This window comes from Thamnophis sirtalis, unplaced genomic scaffold (genome assembly GCF_051295495.1).
Source record: "Thamnophis sirtalis isolate CommonGarterSnake01/CBP01778 unplaced genomic scaffold, rThaSir2_p1.2 scaffold_5, whole genome shotgun sequence".
In the NCBI taxonomy this organism is placed as follows: domain Eukaryota; kingdom Metazoa; phylum Chordata; class Lepidosauria; order Squamata; family Natricidae; genus Thamnophis; species Thamnophis sirtalis.
Genome location: NW_028261385.1, coordinates 78,631,695 through 78,644,331, shown reverse-complemented (window position 1 = coordinate 78,644,331; position 12,637 = coordinate 78,631,695). Strand labels below are relative to the sequence as shown.

At 41.0% G+C, this 12,637-nt stretch overlaps 1 protein-coding gene across 7 annotated transcripts in view; it reads right to left on the bottom strand.

Annotated features, from left to right (window-relative positions):
• Positions 1–12,637, bottom strand: part of CCDC171 (coiled-coil domain containing 171) — a 274,987-nt gene that overhangs the window by 151,075 nt on the left and 111,275 nt on the right. For 6 of the 7 annotated variants that reach the window (XM_087716105.1, XM_087716103.1, XM_087716104.1 and 3 more), the window contains one exon: positions 1,440–1,585. The exons of the other annotated variant lie outside the window; for it this stretch is intronic. In XM_087716105.1, the coding sequence (XP_087572231.1) occupies positions 1,440–1,585 (146 nt within the window). The remainder of the gene's footprint in view (positions 1–1,439; positions 1,586–12,637) is intronic. 7 annotated transcript variants of the gene reach the window in all.

Sequence of the window (12,637 nt, the reverse complement as noted above, 5' to 3'; positions counted from 1 at the left end):
CTGGGTGCTAGTATGTGGGTACATCTAGATAACACCTGGTTTTCTACATGGTCTATGATTCAAAAGCATGGACTAACAATGATTATCTCATGCAGTTTTTATCTGCCCTAATCTTTAGTGGAACGCTTTTTTACCCATTTAAATCTGAAGAAAAACTTGACACAGGGAACGTATCTAAAAAGCTATTTTGTCTGTGTAAATATTGCTGAAAAGTTGCTGGTTTTGTCTTGTATGAAAGCTGTACTAGGTGTACTTTCTGGTATAGACTGTTTTGATTACCCTAGAATCGTGATGGTGAACTATGGCACGCAAAGCCCTCTCTGCAGGCATGCGAGCCGTTGCCCCAGCTCAAATCCACCCTGCATGCGTGTGCCCTCCCGCTGGCCAGCTGGTTATTGGGTCTCTGCTGCGCATGCTTGGGGTGCGGGGGCATGCAGGAGATGTGTGCATGCACGGCAGCGGGGGAGCATGGGGGCAGCATATGCATGTGTGGGGGAGCAGGAGGCACATGCAGGGGTTGTGGGCGTATGCGCAGGGTCACATGCGTATTGCATTATGTAGTGCACTTTCGGCACGCAGCAACGAAAAGGTTAGCCATCACTGCCCTAGAAGAACAATGGGCTGCTTGCTTTTTCTATTCATTTATTACTTGCCAATTCTGAGTTTTTAGTCAAGAGATACAAGAATGACTGTACTTGTGCGCTGTTACAACCTCAGGGCCAATGTGTACTTCAGTGGTGGGATTCAAAATTTTTTTACTACTGATTCTGTGGGTGTGGCATGGTGGGCGTGGCATGGTGGGCATGGCATGTCTTGGTGGGTGTGGCATGGGAAGGATACTGTAAAACCTCTATTCCCACCCCACTCCAGGTCAAGTTTACTACAAAATCCCCATTCCCTCCCAATCAGCTGGGACTCGGGAGGCAGAGAATAGATGGTGGGGCGGGCCAGTCAGAGGTGGTATTTACCGGTTCCCTGAACTACTCAAAATTTCCGCTACCAGTTCTTCAGAATTGGTCACAATCTGTTGAACACCACATCTGGTGTACTTGTAGGTACATGAGTATTTTGATACATGTGCTGTACCATTCAACTATCATTTATACCAGCATATACTAATGTCTCTTCCCATCAAAACCACTTTGACCTTTGATGGTTCGTTCAACCCAGGTAGACCTTAGGGGCAAAACTCAAGACAAGTTCATGCTTCTGTTGATCATGACCCGTTCGAGGACATTGAAATGATTGAAAAGGGCCATTAATATCTTGAACTAAGTTCTTTCTCTTCAATAGGATCTTTTACTACCATTTCAAAGACAGGCAGCTGTACTTTTTGTTTTCCAGCGCTGCATTATCCAGGACTAAAAATCCTTTGCATGAAAGTAAGAATTGATCTTTTGTCTGTTTCAAGTGATCTCCCCAAGGCCCCCCGTGCTCACTTGGCTGCCATGCGGAGGGCACTCTCTGCATCATGGATGCTCTCTTCCAGCCGACGCTTGTCCTGCTCCAGCTGGGTAAGATGTCTATTGAGCTGACGCAAAGATTGATCTTTTCTTCTCAGCTCCATCTTTGCCTCGGAGAGACTCTGAGAGCAGACAGAAAACAGAGTTACTTGTCAGCTCTGATAATTAACTTCAATTTATGCCATAGGCTATTAAACAAAGAGGAATACAGACTGACTGTGAAATAGATTGGGGCTATTTTCAAAGAAGAAAATAGCACAGGATTCCTCTTAAACATCCAGAACGTTGCAGATTTAACTGTTTTATATTAATAATAAAAACAAGAACTGTCCCGATCTGTACATGAACACATATGCTAAAGGCGCTCCATAAATATATACGTATTATCTTAGGGTTCATTAATGTGAATTAAAAGAAGAATTATGCTGGATTGCACCTAAGGTCGGAGTAGTCCAAGATTCTGCTCCAAGAGCAATAGCTAGATTTTATGGGAAGCCTACAAAAAATAGTCTCCCACAGCAAAGAACATGGAGCATCTAGATCCATAGGTGGAAAGACAAAGAAAATTGCTGCTTGGAAAAGCAGGAAATAGAAGAAGTAATTGGGGGGGGGGAAGGAAACCCTACCTATCCTACAGCTCTTTTAACTGTTCAGTAAAGTTCCAATTATAAACATTACGATATACACATTTTTGTCATTTTTCAAAATGGATTGCATAGTTTCTCTTCCTTCAAGGTTGCTCCAGGATAGGCTCTAATAGTCAATGCTTCAACTAGAAAATTAGTTCAGATGGATAAAATGCAAACTGTTTCCCAAAGGAGAACCACTAAACAACTTTGCATGCAAAATGCAAACAAGTCTTTTATATGAATTGCTGTAAGGTTATATTTTTTCAAAGGGTTCTGAACTGCTGTGGTACAGTTTCAATTCAAAGCTTCGTTTTATTTGGCTTTCTCAAGTGTTGGACGGTCTGACAATTGTTACAGACATTCTTCTAATGTCAGCACTATATTTGCTTCATGGTAATATGCTTTCTTCCTTATGGCATTTATACTTACTTGGACAAAGAGATAATTTCTAAAGATGCTTTTTCATAAATGAATTTTATTTTTGCTACTATGACGATTAGTAAAGGTTTTCTAGGGACGCGGTGGCTCAGTGGCTAAGACGCTGAGCCTGTTGATCAGAAAGGTCGGCAGTTCAGTGGTACAAATCCCTAGCGCCGCATAATGGAGTGAGCTCCCGTTAGTTGTCCCAGCTTCTACCAACCTAGCAGTTCGAAAGAATGTAAAAATGCAAGTAGAAAAATAGGAACCACCTTTGGTGGGAAGGTAACAGCATTCTGTGCTTTTTCGGCATTTAATCATGCCAGACACAAGACCACAGAGACGTCTTCGGACAGTGCTGGCTCTTCAACTTTGAAACTGAGATGAGCACTGCCCCCTAGAGTCAGGAACGACTAGCACATATGTGCGAGGGGAACCTTTACCTTTACTTAAAGGTTTTTTGTGTCTGGAATAAATTCCTATATGCTTTATGGACAAATTAAAAAGTGTTATAATGAAGCCAGGAATTGTACTGTATATGCTACCAGCAATACGTAAAAAGCTGGCTGTCAGGTCTGCAATTATATTCCTTTTAGAATTTTGGCCTGCCACACTTTCTCTTATTTCATTATGCTGTTTCTTTAGTATAGTTGATGGGAGGGGGGAACAGACAGGAGTGAGATTGTGGAATGTATTGTTTTCATTCTTTATTAGAAGCCAAGGTCCTCCTTTGTCTCCGCACCAGTACACCTGACCGGAAGCAGCTGGGTGTGGATGACAGCGTGGAAGAAGAAGATTGGACCATGTGATGGATTGTGGGTGTGGGGACAAGATCATGAACTTTTAACTGGGTGGAATTCTGATGTCATTTCCAGTATTGGGATTCCATAGCACGATGCCAACATGTCTGTCTTATTAAATTGGAACCTTAAGGATAGCTTTGCCTTGGACTCTGATTTAATCCTGCATGATATTTGGAACGCTGACATTGGCATTGTATTGAATGCCTAGGAAATCTATAGAATGCGTGATGTTTTTAGAAAAAGTATGAAATATCTGTAGGCACTATATATAATACCTAGCCATTATGCAGATTGACAAGAACTATTTTGGTAAAGTATGAAAGGAGAGTCATGAAAAGGGTTAGGGTTAGGCTAGTTCTAACCCTTTATTGGAAAGACATATATGAAAATGAAGGACAAAATGCAAAATAAAGTACAGGACTTTCTTATTGAAAAACCAAGAGAAAAAGACTAGTATTGACCTATTTGTTGCAAGAAGGAAAGCTAGAATGGAATTTTAGCAGGAATATTTTTTACTTTATCAGTTTGCCTTTTGCCATTGCGTAGAATGCCCAGAAATGTGTGAAATATTAAGCATGTCATACTTTGACGTCCCATTTTGAGCATTTTATAGATTTCTTGGGCATTCCATAAAATTTCACACACCGATGGTAACATACACATATTTATGCTTTGCAAATCTTTCTAACTTTTTTATTGACAGAAGTTCCAGCCCCAACTGTGGTCATGAGTTGAGGACTATCTGTAGAGGCCACCATTATGTAGGTCAAGGACTCACTATGTCTCTAAAATTGCTCTTTTAAATCCCAGCAACAAGAATTGGAGTAACAAACCACAATTTAAATCTGCAGTTACACCTTTCTTCCAGGAATAAACAAAGTTTACTGATAGGACTAACTGGGTCTGAAATCCTTTCAAAATTTGGGGGTTTTTTTTGTTTTGTTTTTGGTATTTGGTATTTATTGCACATTTATAGGCCGCCCTTTTCCCTGAGGGGACTCAGGGCGGCTTACAATAAAAGGGGAAAGGGAGTGTAGGACAAATACAAAAAGAAATGTGAACAAGAGTAAATTAAACAGTAAAACACAACATTCACTCGACATTCGGGAGGGGCGAAAGTAAACTTATCCCCAGGCCTGACGGGCTAGCCAGATCTTGAGGGCTGTGCGGAAGGCCTGGACGGTGGTGAGGGTACGGATCTCCACGGGGAGATTATTCCATAGCATCAATTATCAAAAAGGATAATTTTTCCAGGACTTTAATGAACAAGCTCTCATGTGGCCTTTTATGGAGGGAAGGTAAAGGTAAAGGTTCCCCTCGCACATATGCACATATATGCTAGTCGTTCCCAACTCTAGAGAGCGGTGCTCATTTTCATTTCAAAGCCGAAGAACCAGCGCCGTCTGAAGACATCTCCATGGTCATGTGGCCAGTATAACTAAACGGTGAAGGCGCACGGAAGACCAAAGGTCCTATTTTTTCTACTTGCATTTTTACATGCTTTCGAACTGCTAGGTTGGCAGAAGCTGGGACAAGTAATGGGAGCTCACTCCATTATGCAGCACTAGGGATTCGAACTGCCGGACTGCCAATCTTCTGATTGACAAGCTCAGCGTCTTAGCCACTGAGCCACTGTGTCCCAATATTATGGAGGGAAGACCAGATTCCAAATGCAAAAGAGCATTTGACGCACAGCAGGAATTATGGCACAGCTCTTAAGAATTTGGATTATTCTACTCACCTCTGAGGCCGTTGTGTCATTGTCACTAGAAAAACAGTGAAAATAAAGTACAACCCTCAACATTTTATCCCTGATTAGGACAAATTTATTGCCACTAAATTATAGAATTATAAATCTTTTCAGCTTGGACTTCATTTCTTTCCAGACGTAGAGGAAAACCCCTCCACCAATTTAAAATCCTTGACTTTTCAACATAGAAACCATTTTTGTGCCAATTGTGCAAACAGCATGCCTCTTTGTAAGTTGAACCACTTTTGTTTTGCAATAACCGACAGCCAATTTTTCTTCACTGCAAAATGTTTTAGGATTTCAAGTTCTGCTTTCTAGACATTGTATCCTGGACACAAAGACTGCGGCACAGACAGAAAGGAAGGAAGGAAGGAGGATGTAGATTTATTGGCCAGCTTTATTGAGCAAAACTCACTTTTAGACAAAGCTGGAATGATGATGCTGATATAGATAGGTCTGGACTTGTACACCACAGTTGGGATCAGAATTTTCATTGGTAAGGCAGGCAGTTGTTAAATGAATTGTGCCCAATTTTACGACCTTTTTTTTGCAATGGTTGTTGTATGAATGACTGCGGTTAAATGACTCACAGTCGCAAAGCAAATCCAGCTTCCTCCTTTGACTTTGCTTGTCCGAAAGCCACCTGGGAAAGTTGCAACTGGTGATCACATGACCCTGGGTGCTGAAACCATGGTAAACATAGGTAGTCCTCGACTTACAATAGTTCATTTAGTTACTGTTCAAAGTTACGACGACACTGAAAAAAGTGACTTATGACAACTTTTCACACTTAACAACTGTTGTAGCATCTCCATGGTCAGATGATAAAAAATTAAGATGTTTGGCAATTGGTTCATACTTATGATGGTTGTCATGTCCCAGAATCATGTTATCAGCTGTTGCAACCTTCTGACCAGCAAAGTCAATGGGGAAGCCAGATTCACTTAACAACCCTGTTACTAACTTATCAACTGCGGTGATTCACTTAACAACTGTGGCAAGAAAAGTCGTAAAATGGGGTAAAGTCACTTAACAAATGCTTCACTTACAACATAAATTTTGGGGCTCAACTATGGTCGTAACTTGAGGACTACCTGTACATGAGAATTGTTAAGTGCCCAGATTTTCATCATGTGATTCTGGGAATGCTGTGATGGATGTTAAGTGCAAGTAGTAAGTCTTTTTTTTAAGGGCCATTGTAACTTGGAGCAGTTCTAAATGAATGGTTCTAAGTTGAGGACTTCCTGTAAAAATGGACAATTAAAGGAGCAACTCTGCATCCTTGCTTAATTACTTTTAAGATAAGTATTGAAGCTATCATCTCCTGAAGGTGGAGCACCTACCAGTGTCAATCAATCAGAGAACACAGTTATCAATAATGGTGTCCCAATTTAGCACACAGATTCTCTTGGGATATCAAGGTGAAGGATATTAAATTGCCTTTGAGAAGATACAAATGCATCAAATATTTATTTCCACCATCAGTACTTCTGTGAGGTGATAACTGCTTTTGAAAACAAGGCATTAACATAAGCTGTTACAAGACCTAAAGTGAAAACCTAAAGCCAAGTAAAGCAGGTGTATCCAACCCACAGTCCATGGTCATAGGCGCCCACAGACAGCTAGTAATTTGGCTCCACAAGATCATAAACGTTTCACAATATTATACGATTGATATATATATTAACTATATTATATATTTTATATGCAGCCCAAGATATTTCCTCTTCACTCAATGTGACCCAGGGCAGCCAAAAGGCTGGACACCCATTAAATAAACCACCCATGATATAAATAGACAAAATAATGTTCTGGCTACAGATTCTTTCCAGTCACCCCTACTACTCCATAAATGATTTCAGAAGAAAATTTCTTCTTTATATTTAAGTCCTGATCTTCAGGGGTTAAAGATAAGCCATTAAAACTGTTTGACCACAGTCTGCAGTATTTTGAAGTCACATATTTTCAGTTGCTAAATCTTCCTCCTCCTTCCCTCCACCATCCTTTTCTTCCGATTGATCTAATTAAAACCCCCAATAAACTTTATGGACTCTAATATTTCCAGCTGAATGACTGAAACCAAGAGGGTGGGCCTCCAGGCAGCAAGCAAACAATGATAAGCAGCAGGTTAGCCACTAATTTCTCAACCAGGATAGATTGAGGAAGGGTGATGCTCTGCTATCCCAGAAAGTGTTCAGGAGAGAATAGGATAAATCAAGTTTAATAACGCCGGTCCTAATTGTTCCCCCAATGCTCAACTCTAATTACTTGGAGAAACTCTCTTGACTGTCACCTGATATTAAGTTGTTGGAAGCCGCATGTGGAACAGTGAGATAATCAATAAACATTTAGAGGGGAGAAGAATGAAGATCCCCGTTAAGCAGTGGGAACTGGCAGCACCCAAAGCCCTTCTGCTCATGAGAAAGCCTAGGGGAGAATCACCGAGATTGCAAAGCAATAAATCCAAAGCGCCGTTTTTTGGGCCTTGAGGCAGGAGTGCTTTTGAGAAGGGGGGGAGGTTAACACGGTCACCCTAATTACAGCCCACTCTCACATGCTTTGTATCGAAGGGAAGACAGGCCAATTAGGTAGAAAAGAAGATAAGAGAAGTTTTATTTGTATACTAATTAAACCCCTGATGAAATTAAAGGAAAAACATACAGCTCTGTAATTGTGTCTGAGAAAGGTCACTTCAGGTTCACTTATCAGAAAAGCACAGCCTTGAGATATTTCACTTAATCCACAATATAGCCGTTTATTTTGCTCCCTGGGCCTTAATATTTACAAAAAGAAGAAAATTTCAAAGCTTGATAACCACCTTTATCTGGAAACGGGGCCAGAGACTAGCTCAAACTGTTCAAAAGTTGAAGCTGAATAAGGAGCCGAGTGTGACTGGAAAAAACAAAATAAAAACAAAACAAAGGCCCATTCTGGATTGCTTTTAACAGAACTGAAATGGCGAGTACTCTTTTGTGCAAAAAACTTTTAAAACTCATTTTAATTATGTGAGACCAATTATTCTACCATTAAATACAGCTGATATTTCAACCACCAGGATTGCCATGTCTATTTGTGATAGGATTAGTTACAAACCCTTACTCTCTCACCAAACATCAACACATGCATATTTTTTAAAAAAAGAGCATGGTAGAAAGCAAAATACAAGGAATGGTAGCAACCCAAACATCTTGATGATATTATGTTTACATTTATGCACCTAATTAAAAGTTAAGCAGGGTCGGACTTGGTTTGCACTTGGAAAGTAGGTCGTTAGGAAAGGACAGTGCTCTGGGACAAACTGGGAAATAATAATAATGAAAATGACCCACACAAAGCCAATGGCCAAATCTCTACTGCGACCACAGAAACTACAAGGATGAGTCCATGAATTCTCCAGAGTGGAAACTGACTTAAAGGAAACCTTGCCTTAACAGTTATCACCACGCGTTGGTTGACAATTTTCTACACAAAAGAAAAGCAGCTGGCACAGAGCAACTATACCTACCCGTAAGCACAGCATTGGAAAAATCCATTCAATGTCATGTCTTGCTATTCCTTTTGAAAAGTGCTATGCAGAATTGCTGCACCTTGGAGGTCTTAATGCTACACAAAATTTTACTCAGGCATGAACCAGGTACTTTTGAGGGCAGCTGATAGGTACCATTAAAGGTCGGGGCATGGGGATTTTCCCCCAGCTAGTAGAAGAGGGGTCACAATTTCCATAGGCCCCAGAGAAAAAGTGTCTCTACTCCCTGACAGACTTAATCCACATTTCTCTCCCCATTATTGGTTCTATGGCCCTACTTAATTATTCTCCTGTAGCACAACTATCAGCAGCCTGTTCTGATAGGCATCTTCATATATTTTACACTGATTCCGCTCTCACCCATCCTTCTGGTGATGTAAACAAGGCTCTCCAAAAACTTAAATCGAAATATAGCAGTCCTACAAACCCATTCATTGAAGCAATCTATAGAAAACTATGGGGATGGTCTTGAAGAAGGTGTACAACAATTAGCTTGTGTAAAAAGGAAGAAATAGTGAGAAAGAAACACAAAATTATCTCACAGCAACAGAATTGTATCAGGTTCTGTGGTGTCTGTTCGCTGACCTGGCCCACTTCAAAGGCGTGACAACATGAGGGGAAAAACCAGTAGTAGTTCAGTACAAGGTTCAGTGGTTAAAGAAGCTGAGCTTGTCAGATGGAAAGCTGACAGCCTGAGTTTGAGACCTGAGCGCAATGGTATGAGGTCCTGTTACTTGCCCCAGCTCCTGCTCATCTAACAGTTCAAAAGCTTCCAAATGTAAGTAGATAAATAGGTACCACTTTGGTGGGAAGGTGGAGTTCCATGCACCATTGTTTTCTGACAATGCTGGCTCCGCTGGCTAAGAATAGAGATGAGCACTGTCCTATAGAGTCAGACAGGATTGGACCAGGAGAATAGCAGTAGCATTTAGACTTATATATCACTTCACATTGCTTTACAACACTCTCTAGTCTAGGTAGTTTACAGAATCAGCATATTGCTCTAGCAATCTGGGTCCTCATTTTACCGACCTCGGAAAGATGAAAGGCTGAGTCAACCTTGAATCAGTCAGGATTGAACTTCTGGCAGTGAGCAGAGCCAGCCTACAGCACTGTATTCTAACCACTAGGCCACCACGGCTTTTTACCTTTACCTTTATAAAATGCTTTGACTTTTGGTCCACCACTTTTATAGTTCAACTTAGGGACTAATGCAATGTGTTTACACTTGTGAATAGCTGTTAGAATATACAAATATCTGTATCTTTTGAAGTGTAAATTTTATGAAGAGTTTTTTTCAATACAGGTTGATAAAAGAAGTTGGGAAAAAAGTCCATCAAAGTTCAGTACTATTATTTGACTTCTGGAGCACAATGGAGCAGTTTAGACTACATAGTAATCATTAGCTCACAGAAAATCTTAAGTTTCTCTTAGCAGTGAGGATGGGGTTTTATCTTTAGTGGTTTATTTATCAAATTTATATTGTCTCCCCTCTCAGAAGAAGTGACTGAGTGGCATGGAGCAAAAAAACATATAAAACAATAAACCTGTCAAAGATAGTTAGACTTTAAAAGTTTCACACACACACACGGACACACACACAGAGACACACACGATTCAATTAGCAATGGAGTCCCCTCAAAATCTCACTGGTTCCCTGAGACTCCAGGTCTAATAACAAAGCCAGGCCTTGAAAGCCTTTTGGAAAATAATGAGGAATGTAGTTGACCTAACTTTGATGGGGAAAGAATGCTCTATAAGGTGGGCACAATGGCAGAGAAGGCATGCCCCCTCTAACCCATCATATAGTTGTCTGACAGACAGGACCTGTAGCATGCTTCTCTTGCTGACATTTCTCTAAATGTTAAGCTTCCTAGGGAATTCCAGGAAACTTGGCATTCAGACAAATCAGCCGTCAATAGACACATAGAAATAAACCATATTTGCGCACCATTCAAACAAGATAATAAAAAAGCTAAAAAGGAAACAAAAAGACATATAACATAGAATAATAGAATTGGAAAGAACCTTGGAGATCTTCCAGTCCAACCCACAGCTCAAGCAAGATACCGTATTTTTCGGAGTATAAGACGCACCTTTTTTCCTCAAAAAAGAGGCTGAAAATCTGGGTGCGTCTTATCCATCGAATACAGCATTTTTCACCTCCCGAAGCCCCAGCCCTTCACCAAAATGGCTGTGTATAGTCTTATGGGGGCTTTCAGAGAGCTCATGTGGGCTGGGGAGGGCAGAAATGAATAAAAAAACAGGCCTTCGCCCCGCCAGCACCGAGCAGCACTCTATAAGCCTCCATAAGGCTATGCATGTAATTTTTGTGACAAAAACGGGCTCGGTTTTGTGAAAAACGGGCCATTTCTTGCTCGTTTTGGGGGCCCCCACCCTCCAGGAGCACTCTGCAAGCCCCCACCCCACCCCCCAGGGCGATTCATGTCTTTTTTTTTCTTTTTTTTTTGAAAAAAAACGGGCCTGTTTTTGGGAGGTTTGCAGCGTGCAAAAACTTTTTTTTTTCCTTTTGGAAAGCTCTTTAACTGACTGATGAGAATTACATTGATCAAGTGCTGTGCCAGCAGAAAGACCTGCCTATCTACTATATTTCTTTCTATCTCTATTTCTCTCTTTCTTTCCCTCTGCCTAGCTACCTACCAGTGATGGGATTCAAATAATTTAACAACCGGTTATCTGCCCTAATGATTTCTTCCAGCAACCAGTTCACCAAACTGCTCAGAAAGTTAACAACCAGTTCTCCCAAAGTGGTGCGAACTGGCTGAATCCCACCACTGCTACTTACCTTCTCTCTCTCTCTCTCTCTCTCTCTCTCTCTCTCTCTCTCTCTCTCCTCTCTCTCTCTCTCTCTCCCTACCTACCGTATTTCTCTATCTCTATTTCTCTCTCTATCCCTTTATCTACCTACCTACCTACTCTCTCTCTCCCCTACCTGTGTACTGTATTTCTCTATCTCTATTTCTCTCTCTATCCCTTTATCTACCTACCTACCTACCTACTCTCTCTCTCCCCTACCTGTGTACTGTATTTCTCTCTCTCTCTTTCTCTATCCCTCTACCTACCTACCTACACACACACTCTCCCTCCCTCCCTCCCTACTGTATTTCTCTCTATTTCTCTCTCTCTCTATCTCTTTCTCCACCTACCTACCTACTCTGTCTCCCTACTATCTACTGTATTTCTCTCTTTCTATCCCTTTACCTACCAACCTACCTACACTCTCTATTTCTCTCTCTCTCTCTCTATCCCTTTATCTACCTACCTACCTAACTACTCCCTCTCTCCCTACCTACTGTATTTCTCTCTGTTTCTCTCCCTGTCTATCCCTCTATCTAGTTCCCTACTTTTTTTTAAAAAAAATTGCCTCTTCAAAACCTTGGTGCGTCTTATACTCTGGTGCGTCTTGTACACCGAAAAATATGGTACCTTATCACTTCAGGCAATTTCAGACCAATGGCAGTCAAATCTCTTCTTGAAAGCCTCCAGTGATGCAGCACTCACAATTTTTAAAGACAAGCTATTCTATTGGTTGATTGCTCTCACTGTTAAGAATTTTCTCTTTAGTTTTAAGTTGTTTCTCTCCTTGGCTAGTTTCCATTCATTGTTTCTTGCCTTGCCTTTTGGTGCTTTGGAAAATAGTTTGACCCTCTCGTCTTTGTAGGAGCCCCCCGAATATTGGAACACTGAACATATCCTCTCCAGCAACTCATACCAGGAAACACCAACAGGTAACACCAGGAAAAAAAACAACAATAATTTTCTAATAATGGAACGACCAAGAGGGAAAAAAACATAGCCCCACCAAAACTGGCAGGGCAAGCTGCTGTATATAAACAGGAAGCAAATCCAATTTTCACTCATAGTGATGGTGTTGAGTAATGAAATATCCGCAAGCAAAAAGCCAAGCACAGAGAGCAACACCATTATCTGAACAGCCATTATGATTTCATAGGCATTTTTTAAAACACTCTATAAACACAAGCTTCACACATAAGGAAAAGAGGGGGAAAGGTGCTTAAGATTAATAA